The 20890-nt window shown below is 36.2% G+C and overlaps 1 protein-coding gene across 4 annotated transcripts in view; it reads right to left on the bottom strand.

Moving 5' to 3' along the window:
- Positions 1–453: 453 nt before the first annotated feature.
- Cmpk (cytidine/uridine monophosphate kinase Dak1) overlaps positions 454–20890 on the bottom strand; it is a 114940-nt gene continuing 94503 nt past the window's right edge. For 3 of the 4 annotated variants that reach the window (XM_081752160.1, XM_081752157.1, XM_081752158.1), the window contains exon 6: positions 454–843. In XM_081752160.1, coding sequence (XP_081608286.1) covers positions 799–843 — 45 coding nt within the window. In that variant the 3' untranslated portion in view covers positions 454–798. Of the gene's footprint in view, positions 844–2301; positions 2451–20890 lie in introns of those variants that run through there. The other variant, XM_081752159.1, reaches the window with a different exon arrangement.

Genomic DNA, 20890 nt, shown 5'->3' with positions numbered 1-20890 from the left:
TTGGGAAAGATTTTCCCTGACACACACTAAAATTCCCTGACTGGTAGACAGGTAGACGCAAGTAGATATGCAACGGCTCCCAAGTTCTTGATCTCAAATTTACCGTAATTTTGAGAATATACAATAGAGAGTACTTTGAGAATACTACGAGTAATAGTTTCCAGCATCGTAACTATTTTCATAATATTGTATTTACAGTCAGTATTTGCTGAATCCTCTGGCAGAAAATATACGTTCAATCGTAACACTTTTGACTGGCAACCTAAATTATTTAATATTATATATATATATATATATATATATATATATATATATATATATATATATATATACTTGACAGTAGGAATTGTGTTTTAATTTAGACACTTTTATCTTCATTTTCCGTACTTGATAAACATTCGATATCTTCTCTCAGTAGACAAATGAACCAAATGAAAAATAAAAGACATAAGCCTTGATTAAGTTATTTAATGTTAAATAAATGCCTTGTAAGAAGCCATTGTTTCGTAAATTAATGTTCCATTTCCTCAATCGGATAAACCATGATGTTATATCTTACACAACAAAATCCAATGATAATAATTAAGCATGAAATAATTATACTCTTCATATATCTATCAATATTAACAACATAGAAATCATGATATTGACATAATGGAAATAACTTGCGCGTATTAACAAAACTGGTAATACAAAAAGCTAGTACAAAAGCGCATCTTATTGTTTCACACGTTGTTTTACAAGACCTAGACGTCTGTCAAGCCTTTCCTTTAATAACTTTATACCACCAAGGATTCATCATAATGCATCCATCAAAAATACCTTCTTGACTTCTTCAAATACCTAGAAAGAAATTACATTACTCATCACATATATTATTATCACGCAGCAGCAAATTTATTTAATATAACTGGAGCATACATGTGTTATTAAAATACACAATCACAAAATTTTATCTATCTATCTATCTACCCACATACAAACATATATTACCCCATAAGTTTAGATACTGTCAAGAAATATTACGTTCTACATTATGAGCAGTGGTCCGTAATATTTAACACAAAACAATACTTGTCACTAACAACAGCTAATGTAACTTATTAGAGTTGAAAGAGGTTGGCTTTCTCGTTAACCTCACCCTGAATACTACGTATAACCGATTTTAAAAACGACAAATCTAAATATTACTAAATATATAAAGTAGAGAACACTGTTTAAAAGAACTACATCAATTAAAACAAACCCAAGATATTAACTAATGTAATTATGGAAATATGGGCTTCCTATAACTATTCTATCAGGCCTTGTTTCCATTTTGTATTAATACACAATAACACACTGATCAAGGCTATGTGATAATATGTAAAGAAAAAAAAAAAAAAAAAACAGGATCACGTAACAGTTTCAACACACGTTATTCCGAAGACGAAAATACATGGAGCTGCCTGTTCCTAACACTTCCGACTTCCCTCCGAAGAATTGGGTGTCCATTGTTGTTAAGGCTTACCTCCTACCTACTTTGGACCCTCCTTGAAATCAGGCTATATCTGAAAACTCTATTGAGAGCATATCTGAGAATTACATTGTGGGAATATCCTGTGTACCTATTGAAAATGGATGAAATATACACTTTTGGATTGTGTAAGCGTGACTTCTTTTACGCTGATAAGGGCCACCATCCACAGCTTCTGGAATTCAAAGTAGGGCCTGTGGAAATTTGGCTGTTTTGTACAGCCCTAGCTCTGAAACTATGCACTTTTCGCCATAGGTCCAAATGAGCTTTTTCTCTTATTTTGATGTGAGGAATCACCTCCTACAATTTGTAGGTTTTGTTCATTAACACCCTGTATATACACAAGGTGTTACTGAACTAGACCGACAAACTGAAACATATGATTCGTTAGGTCAAAATAAGAAAAAAAGTTCATATGGACCCGTGGTCAAAAGTGCACACTTTCATAGCTAGGACTGTCCAAAACCGTGGGAAAAATGAACTTTGGGGACGAATATCTCCAAAATTATTAGCTACTGAACTGAGGCGGCATGTTTTTGTCTTAGACTTGTAATCTGCTCTATCCAAAAAAACGAGCCCGTGCAGACCTTTCAGTGAATTATCTACCCTGTGATAATCTCATATGTTCATACATCAAAGAGGTAAGGAGGAGGTGAAGGGAGGGGGTTACTTTCAGGGTAGATTGTGTTATTGTTCCCAGACATGCTCGTGTGCTCCTGATCTGTTCAATGACACTCTTACCATTCTACTGCTTGGTAATACCATGTATCTCCGACGTGATTCACATGGCCAAGGAACTTTCCATATTGGTCATCGCAATGAGCAGGTGTCTTCCCAGAAGTGTTCACGAGTTTCCTCACGGTTCTCTCATTGTCTAGCATATTTCCATTCCCTCAATTCTTCTTATATTTCTTTAATTATCTGCCTCTTTTCCCTAGGAGGCAACACTGTGTTAATTTGTTTCAAACAAATCTAGGAGGTTAAGTTACCAATTCTTCTTGAAATATCTAAATTCTTAACATGCGTTTTCCCTCTGTTTGTTACATAACTACAATTGTTATTTTTATGTGTCATGAGCTCCCATACATTGTAAACAATCTGTTGTTCGCTAGGTGGGAGGAGCAAAAGGACTACATGGTAACTCAGTGGTAATGTGCACCTTATGGCAAGGGGTTCCACTTCAGATATGCTACCAAGTGAGTTTGTGATGAAGAACATTGTATCTACTGTTTGTATATATGTTTGCCTAATGCATGTTATGAAGATGCGACAAGAAATAGAAGATGCACGTGAAATATATATGTTATTACATATGGTAGTTCAGCTTATGTGTTAAATTAAACTTTTTATGATATACACTTATTGTCTCCAAATACAAAAGAATATACCTACGTATAATGAATATTGTAAAATATTCAAGTAAAATCTCTTTGCAAGTGCGGTATATATATATATATAGAAGCTGGGGGCACCTAAAATTCATTTAACAGAGGTACAGTAGAAAGTTTTGTACATTGTTTGGAAAAATATGTTAACAGTTGTCATGTCAACAACTTTGAAAGTATGCGAAGAAACCTGATTAGTAATTGATTCTGCTATATAGAAGAATTCCAATCTGCACTTAAACGAAAAACTGAAGATATGTTGTTTTCTTAAACCTATAGCTACTACATTTGATATAGTGCAGAAGAATAATTTGCTATAGAAGACTTAGTAAAAATATGGAAAAATTCTGAACTACAATTGCAGAGATAAAAGACAAGCAGGTACCTTTCCAAATTTAGACTTCTCTACAATGTGGATTTTTCTGAAGCTCATTTCTTGGCATTCTTGTTAAATTCAAAAGAAAAACTTTCAGGAACTGATTTAACAGATAAGTTAAAAAAAAAAAAAAAGATGATTTAGAGTTTGTAAGAATCTGATATTCCTAAACGTTTCTTCTTTTGATTTTGAAACGTGAAGTTAAAGCAAACTAAACAACAAACTATACCAGGGTGTCTACTAAAATTCCAAAATGAAATTTCGTTACCTTTTTTTTTTTTACCAAATCATAAATTTTCCTAACATTTTCAATAGCGAATTCGGGTGCAAATTAGGCCGAATTTTCATCCATGCGATAGAAACGTACTTTGCTTGCGATTCGGTAGCGTCTAAAGCCGACCATAGACATTTTAGGTGGTGAATTTTGACGTTTTATAGAACAAAATTTTCCAATCTGTACTTACATTTGCACAGTCGTGACCAAACGCTAAATTTTGTGACTTTCATGACCGTTTTCTGATTTCATGACTTTTTCGTGACTTTCGTGACCGATAAACACCCTGTATACTTTAATTCCACAATAACGACACAGGTACCAGTACCTAGTATATGAACGGTAGAAAAATCACAAATCTCAAATATAGAAATAATATGATTTATTTTCCGATATCGAAGAGTTACGAAGTGCACAAGTGTTTGCAGCTGGCATTGAAAGATTTTTTTCCTAAATTGGTTTTGTTGAATCATCGCTAACAAACAGTTTGGGAACTAAAAAGGCAGCTAAGCAGGTATTTTTGTTTAAAGTTTTCAACAACACGGCTAGTCGTATGCAAAGCATATACGATTAACTAAGTGATTGAGCTGATTTAAAAACAATTTTAAAAAAGTTTCAGGTGGTTTGCAAGTGGTAGTGGAAAGGAACGAAGTAGTGTATAATAGTTTCTAGTTTCTATTAGCATCAGTGTCTGTCAATATTCTTTAATGTTTTACAACATACATTATCACCCCACTCTTAATCATCCTCAATCTACCGTTAAAAAAAATAAGAAAGAAAACAAGAAATTACACTTATTATGAAAAAAAAAACTAGCTATTCTATTACCAAAAAACTAAATAAACTATACCCTGGCTGGAAGTACAAAAACTGAAGACTATTGCTGGAACAAGGACAAGGGTTCCGAAGTATACTTAACGTCAGAAAAACCAAGCAAAGAAAGGACGTCATATAAAAAGAAAACAAGTTCCAGGAGGATAAGGCAACTATTTTATCTCAGCATAGAAGAATCTAACGAACAGAAACGAACAAAGAGAACTAAAAAAAAATAACAATTTTTCCTACTTCTTTTAAGAAAAATAAAATAGAATTTATTCAGAATACATAAAACACATTTTAAGTAACTTTAAAAGAATGAACCAGATTTAGAAATAATCATAATTGGCTTCCAAAAACAATGTTATGGAATATACTTACATAAGTTTACAAATAAAAACGAGTTATTGGTTGGGGTTTAGCGATTCCGTTTCAGCACTGAGGCTGACACGAGACGTGGACCCACAGTTTAAGGTGACACCAGAATCATTGTAATGTGTTCAAATCTCGAGGCTCTTCCATTGGAAACTGAACACTGGACACGTGCACTGGCTTCTCATTTAGACAAATGGGTAAAAATTTATTTCTCCATATACGTATTAACCCTTAACTAGTCGCGTGAAAAAACTTACTTAATTAGTCGCGTGCGGAATTTTGTTCCGCATAATAACTACATAGTAAAACTCGTGTAATATTTGTTTTTTTTTTTAAATTTTTATTTAATTTTAGGTTAAAATATTTGTTTTAATAGTCGTCTTAAGTTATTTTATGCTATTGGCTAATTATCCTCCTCCTGCAAGTTCAGTCCTCCTGCAAGATACAGAAGGCCCAGCAAGGCCTTTACTTCTGTTGTATTAGTATTTTGAGCATCTCTTTCTCTGCTATAAGCGTCCCTATGTGTTTCAATCCACTGGTTTGTATATTCAACGATTCTCTCCAGCATAGACGTACTAAAGAACAAACTCCAACATTCGCTCGGCGTTTTCGCTTCTTTAGCATGTTCTTTGACTCCTGGTAAATGGGTCAAAATATTCTGACTTTTTCTTCGTATAAATTGCCGCGGAGCATGTGCGTACCATTTAGTGACATTGTCCTTTCCTAGAAGATATGGTCCCCGTGCAGTAGTATTTGAGAGTGATTCCACATGATCTGCTTGTGGCAACACTTCACCTTCATCTGCTGATTCTTCAATGGCAGAGATATGGTCGCTTTCTTCAATGATATCTTCTTCATCACCATCTTCCATATCCGGAACATCTAAATTGTCGTCTTCAGCCAGAACTTCCAGCAACATGTTTCTAATTCTGTCCACATCACGTTCATGATGATCCATTTTGAAAGAAAAGACTGACTCTCTTCTCTATGTATTTATTTTCAGAGCGCACAATGCACATATAAACCGCTTATAACTTCAGTTGCTTACAAATGAACTGTACCTGAAAATATATTTTTGTAAAATAAATTTTAAAAAATAGTGGTGGTGGCGTTTGCTTGTGATATGTTTCGTAGTCACCGAATCGCTTAATTGTTGTCGGCTAAAAACAATAAACTGAAAGAAAGCGTAGAATTTGTAGGAGAAAAAAAAGGGTAACTTATTTAGTCGCGCGCGGAACTTTGCTCCGCAAACTGCATCACTCCAAAATAAATAACAAAATGTTCACCAGTGGCTTGGGCAACAATTCAAATATGTATTGTTGTTTAATCATGAAACTTTAAAAGACAGCTAGACAAAAGTTCAAAAGCATACGATGGAAAGTAAGGAAAACAGAAAGAGAAATGTAAAAGTGCGGAACAAAATTCCGCATGCGACTAATTAAGGGTTAATGCTGTTGTAAATGGTAAAAAGGGGATGTGCAGTGCAAAAATATAAGTAAAGAGTAATGTTTCCAGATTGCTTCCAGCATCCGAAATCTACGTGTTGACTTTTGTAATTATCACAACTTCAGAAGAGAATACCTACTTCCAAATCTGAAACACATTTTTGACTTCTAACTACTTTTCATGTGATTTGGTGGAAGCCTGTCTTCCTTAATATGAACAATGTTGTATTCACAATTACGTATTTTAATTAAACAGACAATAAAATACAAAATGTAGTTTGTATTATTCTCATCTCTTTTAAAATATATAACTTTACTTAATATATTCGTACTTCCCTCTAAACACTGCTCCTAACATCATTAACCAAAATAACATTCATAAAATGTGGATTAAACTTTTTAAATAATAATAATAATCCTTACGAAGGTTTTATATTGAAGCATTTTATGGATAGACAGAACCTATAACGATGTTTTAGCGGACAACACAGTAGCAGAAGATTTATTAAAAAGGGTTTAGAAAAGTCATGAAATTATACGTTCTTAGGATTTTCATGTCAGAGATGCAAATTAGAACATTTTTTTTTTCTAATAATAAATTTACACTCAATAGCTTTTATAAGTAAGTAAAGTAGCTTTATGTTTGAAATGAGTCTAGCTTTATGTGAATTGTAATTACTGAACTGTGAGTGGCAAAAGAATACACATTAGTGAGCCCTAAAGAATAAACCAACTTATAAAAGTATTCTAGTGCATTAATGTTCCGTCCGACAGTGTCGAATTTAAAATAATAGCTTCGATAAAGAAAACTGTTTCAGTGATTTCTGAAGTTATGGAGAACATACACTATAAAGGGTCAATACTTTTTCCCCGCGTAGATAATGTTTGTTATATATAGCATATACCATGCGATCCAAAAGTCATGCACTTCCAAATTCAGTTGTCTATAAGTAGTTATGGTTGAAAAATTCCATCGGGTACTGCAAGATAGCACCATGGGTACAAAGAATAACACACCTAGACGCTAATGTGTATTTAGCACACAATACTTGCATTAGTGCTCGTGTATTCTTTGATGAACATGTTTTTCCAAGAGCAAAGAATTTTCATAGTTGAATATTATTTTCCCGGTGGATATTTATATTGCAGACAAATTTAATAGGAAATATCATGAGCGGTAGTGCCTAACAATACAATCATTACGAGATTAATCGCCCGTTTTAAAGAATGCGGATCTGTTGCAGAATAAGGAGAGAACCGGGAGACTGCCCACTTTGACTGATGCTAAACTGGTTGAGGTTAAAAATGTGATGCAGCGTTCGCCCTCAAAAAGCTTAAGGAGATCATCAGCACACTCTCAGATTTCAAATGGAAGTGCTCAGAGACTTATGAAGAGGTTACACTTTCGTGCATATTATGTTCGCATTGTTCAGAAATTGAAGGAGCTGGATAAGTGTACATTATTCCATGGTTCCGCTCATTTGGTGACTACCATGGAATTGCAGAGCTTGACCGTTTTCTTCACCTCTGAGGTATCGTTTCACCATAGCAGCTACGTGAACAGTCAAAGCACTTGAATTGGGTCATTTGAAAATCCACATTTGTTACAAGAAACCCCTTTACACTTTCAGAAAATTCGAGTTAGGTGTGCCATATGACGTCATTGTATAATAGGCCCGACTTTCTTTGAAACTACACTAAACAATGTGTGTAACAAAATATCATTACACAGTTCATTGTGCTTTTTGACGATGAAAGTGATTGCTGGTTCCAGCGGGACAGTGCCACATGTCACACAGCTAACAACATCAAGCATTTCTTGCGCGACTTTTTTGGCGAGTGTATTCTCTCTAAAGGATTATGGCACTCACATTCACCCGATTGACGTCGATTTCTTCCTGTAGCATTACTTTAAAATTAAGGTCTATAACTTTAAAGTAACACAGGCCATACACACTGGAGGAACTATAGATTAACATAACAAATGAGATTAACATCAGTGTACATGTGCCCCAAAAAGTGGCCTCAAACATGGTAAAACCAGTTCGTATTTGCATTACAGAACGTCCTGTTGAGCATATGTTGTGAAAATATATAATACTATATCAAATAGTATTAAATAGAAATGCAAGGGTTTGAAAAAAAAAAAAACGGCTTTCTTGAAAAAAAAAACGGTTTTTTTCTGCTTCGTCTTTTTGCTTGGGAAATTTTGGGCTTTTTTGAAAATTTTGCTTTAAACTGATAAAACAGACTTTGTTTTGCTTCTCTACAACAAGAAACTCATTTAATTAGTGGATGATGCAGATAATATGAAACCTCGAAAATAAACCATGAATTTCAAAGAGATTTTTTAAAATTCTTAACATATTTACATTATGAATTCCAAAGGATTAACCAATATATGTAATAATATTTTAATTTCTTATATACAACAAGTACTTTAAAAAAATGATACACAAATAACTAGCAAAATTGTATGTAGTATTTTTATTTCAAAATATCCCACACCCTATTTTTGAAGCAAAATAAAGAAAAACATGAGAGAAGTCTGCACATCAAGAGCTTCGTTTCGGGTGGTTCTGTACATTCTTGAAATTTTTCAGTTAAGTTTTAACTTTCATATACATTGTATGAATATTTCGAATAAATTTTACTGATTGATCACATACGTAATAATCTGTTACCACCTATCAGGTGCTTCAGATCTGCAAAATCGGTAAAGCTCCAAATTCTGTAATGCACTGACTGTTCCTTAACCTTGTTCAGAATCGAGAAAGTATCGAATTTTCTGTTCATGGATCATATACGTAATAGACGGTTCATCTGAGCGTATGGTTTCCTAGGCTATAGCATATATAACACCATCACGGTTTACCGAGTCCTGAAGGTTTCTGAATTTTTAACAAGAAAATTCGAACATATCGTTACGAAACTTTTTTTTTTTTTTTTTTAACAAAAAAGAAAAACTATGGAATATATTTAAAAAGAGTGGAAGAATCAATCACTGTTCCAATTCAGAAGAAAGACGACAAAATTGATTGTAATAATTATGAGGTATTTCTCTTAACATTCTATTAATAAGATTGAACCCATACGCACATGAAATTATTGGAGATTATCAGTGTGGATTTAGTCAAAATCGACCAGATATTTAACATTCGACAAATACTCGAAAAGAAATGGGAATATATTACCCAGTACATAAACTGTTTATTGGTTTTAGAAAGGCTTACAACTCTGTTAGGAGGGAAACATTGTACAACATTCTTACAGAATTTGGAATACCGAAAAAGCTAGATTTATTAAATGTTTAAATGAATCCCAGAGTAAAGTCCGAGTAGAAAAATGCGAGCTTCCACGTCGAGATTGGCCTAAAACAAGGATATGCGTTATCGTCGTTATAATTCAGCTTTGTTCCGGAGTACGATATAAGAAAAATCAAAGATAGGAACCAGGGCCTAGAGTTGAATGGTATTCACCAGGTTATGATGTATGCTGATGATGTAAATTTGATAGAAGAACAATCGAAAGAAATGCAGAGTCCTTATTAAACGCTTGCAAGAACATGAGTAAATGCAGAGAAATCTAAATACAAGGAAGTTCACAAGGATCGTGGCAAATTATGAATGCGTTAAAATATCAATTAATACTTTCGACACAGTGGATACTTTCAAATATCTTGGATCAGTATTACCACACCAAAATCATACCCACAAAGAAATTAAATGTCGACTGAAATCAGGAAATTCTTGTTGTTATTCAGTTCAAAATATTTTGTCGTTGCGAATTCTGTCAAGGAATTTAAAACTTAAAATATATAAAATGATAATCATGTCTGTTATGCTCTATGGTTGTGAAACATGGTCGCTTACGCTGAGGGAAGAACGCAGACTGAAATTATTTGAGAATAAAATTCTGAGACGAATATTTGGATCCAAAAGGAACGGGAATGGGGGAAACTTCACAAGGAGGAACTACATAATTTATACGGTTTACCAAACATCGTTAGAGTCATCAAGTCTAGGAGGCTCAGGTGGGCAGGTCATGTAGCCAGAATGGAAGGAAGTAGGAACGCTTTCAAAGTTTAACTGGAAATCCAATCGGGAAACCTAGGCCCAGATGGGAGGACAATATTAAGATGGATCTAGCAGAAATAGGAATACAGAGTAGAAACTGGTCGCGCTTCTATCGTGAAGTCCGGGATTCAACCCCGCATTCGACCATTTTGACAAAAATTTTTCTTAATTCCATTTACGAATGTAGAGATAGTGCGTGTACTGTGAGTCCTGGCCGACTTCCTTTCTAATCATTTTTAAATCTTTGTTATTACTAGTTACCAGCAGTGATGGATTTGCGAAGAGGGTTAGGGTGGGGATGTCTTTCGGATTAAAGCCTCTACCCCGAAATTATGGAATTTCTAAAACAAACTAAATATTAGTTTTGCCTTTGCTTATAAACTTCAAGCTGTCCTCAAATAAAAAACTAAGAATTTTTAGAAAAACTAAGCATTAATAAGAAAAGCCCCTCCCAAAATATTTTCGTAATCCGCCACTGATTATCAGTATAAAATGGTCTTCAAGGTTGTATCTGGAAGATTATAGTTGAATATACAAACGAAACGAAATATTTGTCATGCCTGTACTCATAAACTTAAGCTCCTCTTAAATAAAAGTTAGAATTTTTTTTAGAAAAAATAAACATTGTTCAGAAAAACCCCTCCCAAATATTTTTCTAAATCTGATACTGATTATTTCTATCAAATGGTATTTAAGGTTGTGTCCGGAAGATTATTGTTAAATCATTGCATAGCTACAGTATAACGGAAATGTGGAAGTACGCTCTGACAGATATATTGAAAAACGTACGCTCTGATGGATATATTGAAAAACAAAAGTTTAATCATGTGCTAGAAGCTAGAGTACTAAGCTCTAAGAAGTAATTCAGAAGTTAAAATAAAGTTAAATAGCTTCTAAAATTGCCCTCAAATACTACGTACTTTATGTTTACTTTAATCCATAAACCATGTGCTCCAGCCATCATGATGGTAAATTCCAGAGCGAAAAAATGAAAATGAAATCTTTAAGTTTTACGTCCCACGGTTATGCCGGTTAGGCTAAATGAGACGGTGATAATGAGAGATGAGTGAAATGGTGGAATGAAGAAAGTGGGAGGAAACGGGAGAACCCCGAGAAAACCCACGAGCACGGTGTTTGTCCACCACAAAGTTCACTTGGCGGAGGCTGGGATCGAACCCGGGACCCCAAGCACCAGAGGTGAACGCTCTACCACTGAGCCACCGCGCCCCCTAAATTCCAGAGCGAAATATGGCATTTAGGTCATGGAATCTTATTTAACTTTAGAGTATACTATAAGAAAGTTATTTAAACAGAAAAATCATGAAAATGAAAAAAGCCAAAATTTCCAAAATTCTCCTTTTTTTCTCAAAAAAGCCGGCTTTTTATGTGCAAAAAACCATCGATTCAAAAAAGCCGGCTATTTCGCATCTCTAGTATTAAGTAGCATTACTAGATGTCGTCTGGTTTTTATTATTATTTTGAAGTGTGTAACTTTTGATTGTCCATTATTATATACATTCAAAACATTAAAGGTAACTATTTTCATATACGTACGTTGTCTCGAAAGATTACCGAGAAACTTTGAAAGGTGATTTCTTCTATCCCAAATGAAGATGAGAGGGGATTTAATAAAAACATTAGTCGAAAAACACGTTCTTAGGGTGTCCATCAAACCTGTATTTATCCCAGAATTTCAGAAGCAATTGCTAATATATACAGTAAAACTTGTTCAAAATGGAATCGCAAGGGACCAAACTGTTTTTCCCAATTGGAAATGCAACAGAAATTACTATAAATCTGAAAAACTTTATATTAATTTTAAATACATACATATACGCGTATCTACTTTTAGGAGTACAGGTTATCGCTGATTTCATTTTTATACTGATACATGTAAAATTTCACAGTACGTTACCGATCACGTAATTATTTATTACTCCTTCATATTGTATTTCACTTTTTATACTACCCTATACTTAAGCATATTTTAAAAGCTTTATTGTAGCATTGGTTCAGATAATTGCATATTCTTCGATTTTGGATTAGTGAACCATTCCCAAACGACTTCGTACATTTCTTCGTTGCAGGTTTTCTTTAATATCCTCTTCCATTATTTTACCTTTACGTTTTAGTACATAAATTACAATTTTCTCGCATTTATATCGCATCATTATTTCCCGTACAGAAAGTCTATTAAACATAAAGTAGCTTCGATAACTTTATCATCAAAAGATAAGAGATGCGACTTATAGTAATGATCTTCACTGTTAAAAATTTGGGAACAAACTAGTTCGCTAAGATATAAAAATGTCAGTGGGCTGTGTTCTAGGGCTAGCAGGTCTAATATGAATATTCTTCAAGAATTTAGATGTTTTCATATTCCTATCCTTTAACTGCTGGTTTGGAGTATTACGCACAAAGGCACTTTGCACTGACAAAACGAAAAGCAATGTTATTTGGTCATTCCCGCAACTTTTCACTACTCGTCGAGCAACTGTTATTCGTACTTTGAAGATGGGTACTAAATTAGCCGTAATCAGCGTGGAGTAGGCGAACAAGATGAAAGTTATGAAAAGTAAAAATAAGTTTCTCTAGTGTGGTTTGAGAACAAGATCCTGAGACGAATATTCGGACCCAAGAGGAACGGGAATGGGGAATGGCGGAAACTTCATAACGAAGAACTACATAATTTATATGGTCTACCCAACATTGTTAGGGTCATCAAGTCTAGGAGGCTTAGGTGGGCGGGTCATGTAGCTAAAATGGAAGAAAGTAGAAACGCTTTCAAAGTCTTGACTGGAAGACCAATCGGAAAACGACCAATAGGAAGACCTAGGCGCAGATGGGAGGACAATATTAAGATGGATCTCGCAGAGATTGGAATACAAAGTAGAAACTGGATGCAGTTAGCTAAGGATAGAAGTCAGTGGAGAGTTTTTGTGAACGCGGCAATGAACCTCCGGGTTCCATAGGCCATAGAGTTAGTTAGTTAGTGTGGTTTATTTTGAAAATATTTCCATAATATACACGTAGTTTCTACTGAATTCTGGAATCATTGCTTTTCGTTTCCAAGTTGAATAGATTCCGTATCATACAAAATAAAATAAATAAATAAAATAAAAATAAAAAATAAATAAAAATTTAAATTAATAACATTGCATAACCTACTTTCTTGGCTAGGATCATGCAAATGTTCACAATGGGCAAGTTTCCGCCATATTCACGTTCAGCTTTCAACAAGTTTTATACATACATGTTATATATTTGGTCTAGGAATTAATTCGTGCGGGTGGACAAGAGATGGCGCAACGAACGGAGCGTCCCACAGTTCCGTGTATCCACACATGTGTTGCAAACCCCTGTCATCGCGTATCGTTCGTAGTATAGGGCAGTGGATTAAAGCGTCAACAACACCAGTTTGTAGTTAAGTGAACATGGCGCAATTTGTGCCTGATAAAGTATTTTTGCGGGGTGTCCTGCTGCATTACTTTAACATGCAGAAAAGTGCGACTGAAAGTCATCGTATTTTGGTGGAAGTGTATGGTGACCATGCTCTAGCTGAGCGAACGTGTCAGAAGTGGTTTGCACGGTTTAGAAGTGGTGATTTCGGCTTGGCAGACCAAGAGCGAGCTGGACAGCCAAAAAAAATTCAAGGCGAAGAATTGACAGCATTGCTCGAGCAGGATTCGTGTCAAACGCAGAAACAACTTGCAGCAGCATTAGGCGTTGATCAAACAACAGTCTCCAAACGCTTGAAAGCCATGGGAATGATTCAAAAGATGTCACATTGGGTTCCACATGAATTGAAAGACAGAGACGTTGAAAGACGAAAAACCACTTGCGAATTGCTGCTTCAACGACAGAGCAGAAAGGGGTTTCTGCATCGAATTATTACGGGTGATGAGAAGTGGATCCATTACGAGAACCCTAAACGAAAAAAGGCCTGGGTGAAACCAGGTGAACCAGGTCCATCACAACCAAAACGAGATATTCACTGTGCAAAGGTTATGCTGTGCATATGGTGGGATATGAAAGGTGTGGTGTACTATGAGCTGCTGCAACCGGGTGAAACTATGAATGGAGAACGTTATCGACGACAATTAATGCGTTTGAAGCAAGCTCTGGCCAGAACACGACCAGAATGGGAGAACAGACATGATAAACTTATTGTTCAACATGATAACGCTCGCCCACATGTCGCAAAACCGGTCAAAACCTATTTAGAAAATGTCGGATGGGAAGTTTTACCCCACCCGCCGTATTCACCAGACGTTGCTCCTTCGGACTACTACTTGTTCGATTGCATGAACAACGATTTGATTGGACAGCGGTTTACTTCTTCAGAAGATATCGAAACATGGGTCTCTGACTGGATCGCTTCCAAGGATGAGGACTTCTTTCGCCACGGAATCCGTACATTGCCTGACAGATGGGCGAAAGTGGTGGCTAGCGATAGACAATATTTTTCTTAAGGTATTTATGTATTTTGTGTTTGTACTACAGCTTCAATGTGTGCGTACCAACCGCACGAATTAATTCCTAGACCAAATACATTCAAACATTTATATACACACAGGGTGTTAATGAACTATACCGACAAACTGTAAGAGGTGATTCCTTACATCAAAATAACAGAAAAAGTTCATATGGACCTATGGCGAAAATGGCATAGTTTCAGAGGCTGGGGCTGTCCAAAATCGCGAAAAAGCCAAATTTAAACAGGCCCTATTTCGAATTCCAGAAACTGTGGATGGTGGTCCTTATCAGCGTAAAGGAAGTCACGCATACGCAATCCAAAATGCATATTTCTTTAATTTTCAGTGGCTGTACAGAGTATTCCATACAGAGTGAAATTCCCAGACATGCCATCAACTGAATTTTGAGATATGCTCTGACTTTATGATTGGTCCAAAGTAGGCAAACGATAAGTCTTGATAGCAGTGAACACAGAATCCTTTGGCACGATGTCGAATGTGTTAAGGATTGTCAGCAGAACGGTTTCTCGTACTCGGTAGATGCACGCTGCAATGTTTTCTGTCACGTTTATAAGTGAAGAAAAACGTGAAACATAACCTGATGAAATACATCGCAACACACAATTCCGAATTTTTTTAAAAAAAAGAGAAAAAAAAAGGAGCTGCCGGTTCCTAACACTTCCGACTTCCCTCCGAAGCATTGGATGTCCATTGTTGTCAAGGCTTACCTTCTGCCTACTTTGGACTCTCCTTGAAATCAAGGTGTATCTGAAAGCTCTATTGACAGCATATCTAAGAATTACACCCTGTAGGGAATACCAAGTGGTAGAGATAACAAATTATGTTATGTTATCTATGATTTCAGTTGGAATAGTAGTCTGAAGAAGGAAGTGATATACTTCCGAAACAGTAACATTTTTCGTTAATTTATAATAAAGAATATAGACAGCCTTGTAAGAAAGTTATGTTTAATTTGAGTCAAATAGGTATAATAAAATAACTATTCTTCAAAATGATACCAACAGACCTTTAAAAAAAATTCAAAAGGGGTCAAAGCTCCAGGTCGATGCAAAGTGGTGCTCTTCTTTTTTACCTTTCTTTTGGTGGTTGCGTACGTGCTCTGATGTCGTTCATATTTCTTCGGTGCTGTGACTTTCCCAAATGAAGTGTTGCCAACGAAACATGGACTGAAGTGTAATGAAAGATCTTTGCATACCAAGAGCACCGCCATGTGCTCTCTTAGCTTCTGCTAACAGTGACAGAGGAACTACCAGTGACTGTATGACAAGGTATGAATAAATAATAATAATAATAATAATAATAATAATAATAATAATAATAAATCATTTTCTTTTGTTTTCTCTTGCTTTGTGATGATATTCATATAAACCCTGGTCCACCTGGCCCAGACTCCATTAGTACTTTTAATATATATTACCAGAATGTTCGTAGTATTAAAAACAAATTACTCTAATACTCAATCAACCTAGGCGAGATAACGGAACTGGATTGTCTTGCAGTGACTGAATCATGGTTCAATGAGTCAGTGAACGACAGTGAACTTAACTTCTCAAACAATATATCCATCTATCGTAAAGACCACGTAACTAGTGGAGGTGGAATGATGATTTGTATAAATAATAAGTGGAAAAGCAAAAGAAGACTGGATTTTGAACGGGACTGTGAACTTATCTGGATGGAAGTTTTTATTCCAAAGCGTTGCTCTGTTTTTATTGGGTACTTCTATAAACCTCACAAGAACGCTCCCCAAGACATCTTAGAAGCTTGCCATGACTCACTATTACAAGTATTGTCATACGGTTACGCCATCCGACTGGGTGATTTCAATCCTTCCATCATGTGGCAGGACAGCAAGCATGTCATCTCTAGAGACGAAAATGACAATTATTTCTTGGACAATTTTATTCATGGACTTGGACTGGGTCAACATAATATGCATAATATCCGCAAAAATAGCAATCTTGACTACGCTCTCTCTAATTTAGCACCTCATTGTGTTGTCCCATGTAGAAGTATTTTGCCTTCGGATCACGATTCTATAACCGCCACCAGGTTATAGAAGTATTTTTTGTGGACACTCTGTATATTTCATAAAGACCGTAATTATTTTTTCGATTTGTACTTTATTCTGCGACGCAAATAAGTTCTTTCTTCGATGGGAATTGCTTCTTCCCCACGCAACTGGACAAAGAAGTCTTTCATCGTTTTTCCATACATATATTTAAAACATTGCTTTGTGGTGAGAACGTTTCAGTGAGCGACGAACCTTTTCAGTGTTTCTCCCTGACTTATTAATATGCACAATCTATATTCTACTGTTATTTGGAACTGAATTAAGTGCTTTCTTTAATCAATTATGGAAATATTGCAGTAGATTAGAGCAGATCAGAGTAGACCAGATGTTCACGCGTCAGATCGTCGCCAGTCACAGTGCTTTACCAGTTCATTATCTGTACTTTCACACGCCCGAGTTATCGCAATGTCTCGTGCGTCGTGGCCAGTGGACTAAAATTAACATCAATTCTTTTCCATATTCTGTTTGCATGTATCTACAGGTGATTTAACCTGAGTGTTTTTGCGAATAAACTGCCAACATATACGAATGCACCAACGCAGTTCGTATCTCGAACCTTTTGGTTGGGAGAGTGTTACTCCACGTTTCGAGGTAGCAACCACGCACGTCGCGTCGAGCTTCAAGTATAATATTGTGCTAAGGGGCATAAGCTATTAGCCGGTGAATGACGTTTTCTTACGGCTAGCCCCAACCAATAAGTCCCAGGTTCATATACCTAGTGCGAAAGTTATAAACGCGCCCTGCAACATTAGCATTCCACTTGGAAGACTATTTAATTTTGCTGAAGACTCATGTCGACTCTTCAGGACTGTTTGGAGTAGCAACCAGACTACTACGTTGGATTATCCCGGCGACACTTCTCCCAGTGCAAATCCCCCAAATGCGTCAATGGTGTGAGAAAAGCATTTATAGTGAAATCTCAATTAAAATATTCTGTATATATATCAAAGCGATAAAGGGCTACAGTGTAGTGAAAAGTAAAGTGTAATTTTCATAATGGAAGTAATTATACATAATCAGTGTTAAGTGTTGTAATCTTTTCTCTTCGTTATTTTTCTTTTTAATAGTATTCTAATAAATAAGTATAGTGTCATTTAACCCAGTGTGTTTTCGTTGTGTGTGCGCGTTATGGTCTGGATGACCGTCTGATCGTCCGTGAGGTTTTTGAGACGAGACCTCCGAACCTCTCGGCGTTTAATGCTCTCTCATCATCGAGACCGACGAGCAATTTGGGAACAATTTTGTAATCCTTTCTTGGAGAGGTCCTTCAACGTCCTATCCAGGTAAGTCCAGGTCTCAGGAGAATACTCATTGACAGGACCACGGAGGACAACGGAGGACGGACTACGACCCGATACCTGGGCGATTACAAATAAATGGTACCGAAGAGTGACCCGATACACTTGACGGTTACAATTCCTTGGATGTTTAATTCAATTTCCTCCCCTCCGCTACTACAAACCAGGTCCTTAAAACTAGGTCACAACTTCTTTGGAAGGAAACCCCCTGGGGTGACATCTGTCGGGCTATTGAACTGTTTCCTTGGTGTTTGTTGGATGCAGGGACTGTTGACGAGGCGGTGGACCTACTTACATCTGTTGTATACTCAACCACAAAGGACTTTGTCCCCGTAAAAGCATCAAAATCGAGCAAGTTTCCGATTTGGCATGACAATGAACTACGTGACCTTCTTAAAAACAAAAAGCTTGCCTCGAATCTTTGAAAATCACATCAGAGCGACTACACATACAAATAATTCGCAAAAAAATAGAAGCTTTACCAAGAAGATACAGCGACCTACGTACTTTAAATACATGGACTCAATTGGTGATTTTACTGTTAGCAATCCTAAACTCTTTTGGTCTGTAATTATATCTAGATCGAAATCTCCAAGCATTCCAGCAACAGTTCATGATGAAAATATTGACGCTAGTGATGATCAAAGACCCGACCTTTTTAATAATTACTTCTGTAAAACATTTACTTCCCTTCCCCTACAACCCCCTCTCCACTCCGTCTGTACTAACACCTTATCAAACCTATCTACCCACCCTGGGTGAAGTTTTGGTTATCCTTCAGTCGCTTTCTTCACATAGATCACTTGGACACGATAACATTGGCTCTCTCTTCCTTAAACAAAACTGCTTCAGCTGTTTCAGTTCCTCTCTCTATTCTATTCAATAAATACTTCAGGGAAGGATATCCCACCGGATGCAAACTAGCTCACGTGACTTCAATATATAAATCAGGCCTTAAAGATCATGTATCCCCCTATACGCCATATCTCTTCCTTCTGTAATATCTATTATATGTGAAAAATAGTCAAAGACAGGCTACTTAAATTCACGTCACCTTATATTCACACTTCTCAGCATGTCTTTCTACCGAAAAGCTCAAGTCTCACAAACTTAAGTGATCTTCTTTCCTGTGCAGTTAAATGTATAAATAACAGTACTCAACTAGATGTAATTTATTTTCATCTCTCCAAGGCCTTTGATTTTGTCAGTCACATTCTTCTTCTCCACAAGTTTTCCAATAGGTTTAATGTACACGGTAAATTTCTCTTTTTAATCACCAGCTACTTGACGGGCCGTAAACAGAAAGTTGTTCTTTCAGAAGCAATTTCCAACCCCCAACCTGTGATCTTGGGGGTGCCTCAGGAGAGTACACTTGGGCCGCTGTTATTTGTCCTGTATATGGACGACCTCTACTTATACTTATCAGCTAATCCTAGCGGCCTTTTACTTTTTTGCTGACGATTGTAAATTATATAGGGAAATATCATACTTCCATGACGATTGTCCTACAGGAAGACATAAATTGCCCTGTAGACTGGTGTGAAATGTGGCAATTGAAACTTAATAGCAAGAAATGCGACAGTTTTACAATTACTCTGAAAAAGTCTTCTGTTTCCTTCTAATACCATATTAACGATTCCCCTATAACTCATTTTACTAGTCATAATGATCTTGGTGACATCTTTGATTCGAAACTCATGTTCTCTGACCACATCTACTCAATAATTAAGCAATCAATGTTTATGTTGGGGCTCCTTTACCGATTCACTGAACTACGCAATGTGCTATCATTAGCAACATTCTATAAAACTCCCAATTAGCGCCCAAGATCAAATACTGCTCTCCCATATGGGCCATGGCCACACTTACACATCTCTCTAGACTTGATTCTATTCTTAATTTCTTTATTGTAATAGTACGCTTTCGTATTCCCGCACTAAGAATATGAGCTAAGGATAAACCCTTGCGACATCTTACTATGCAGATCTCGGAAGTACGCAGAAATAACTCTGAATTGAGATCAGAAACTCTTCTTCAAGAACTATCCTTACGTGTCCCTTACCGCAAAACCCGGAATACCTATTTATTCCATCTTGCCAGCACTAGGTTGGCAACTATACAGAGGTCTCTTTTCCACAGAATACCGAACTATTATCTAGCAACTGATGTAGACATTTTTTCGAGTTACCCGGTGTTTGACAGAGCAATTAAACGCATGTTGGTCAAATAATATTACTTCTGCATTCTTTGTTGACATTATTGGTGTTATTGTTGTTCATATTCATTTTCAGTTTTTCTCGTTTTCCTTTTTTTCCTGCTTGTTGACATTTCCCTGGGCAAAATAGCAACACTAGGCTGTATCTGGGAATTTGAAATGAAATCTTTGAGTTTTACGTCCCACGGTTATGCCGGTTAGGCTAAAGGAGACGGTGATGATGAATAATGAATGAAATGGTGGAATGAAGAAAGTGGGAGGAAACGGGAGAACCCCGAGAAAACCCACGAGCACGGTGTTTGTCCACCACAAAGTTCACTTTGCGGGGGCTGGGATCGAACCCGGGACCCCAAGCACCAGAGGTGAACGCTCTACCACTGAGCCACCGCGCCCCCCTATATCTGGGAATTTATTCAATAAATAAATAAAATAAAATAGAAACATGTAGTTTCTTACATGAAATGTAACAAAACAGGTATAATAGAACGAGTATGAAACTCATTTTTACATAGATATAGGTATCCATAAAGTCTCTTTTCATTCC

This window comes from Thermobia domestica, chromosome 3 (assembly GCF_964235325.1).
Source record: "Thermobia domestica chromosome 3, izTheDome1.hap1.1, whole genome shotgun sequence".
Taxonomy (NCBI): Eukaryota; Metazoa; Arthropoda; class Insecta; order Zygentoma; family Lepismatidae; genus Thermobia; species Thermobia domestica.
Note: the sequence above shows the minus strand (reverse complement) of the source record. Positions and strands in the feature narration are given on the sequence as shown.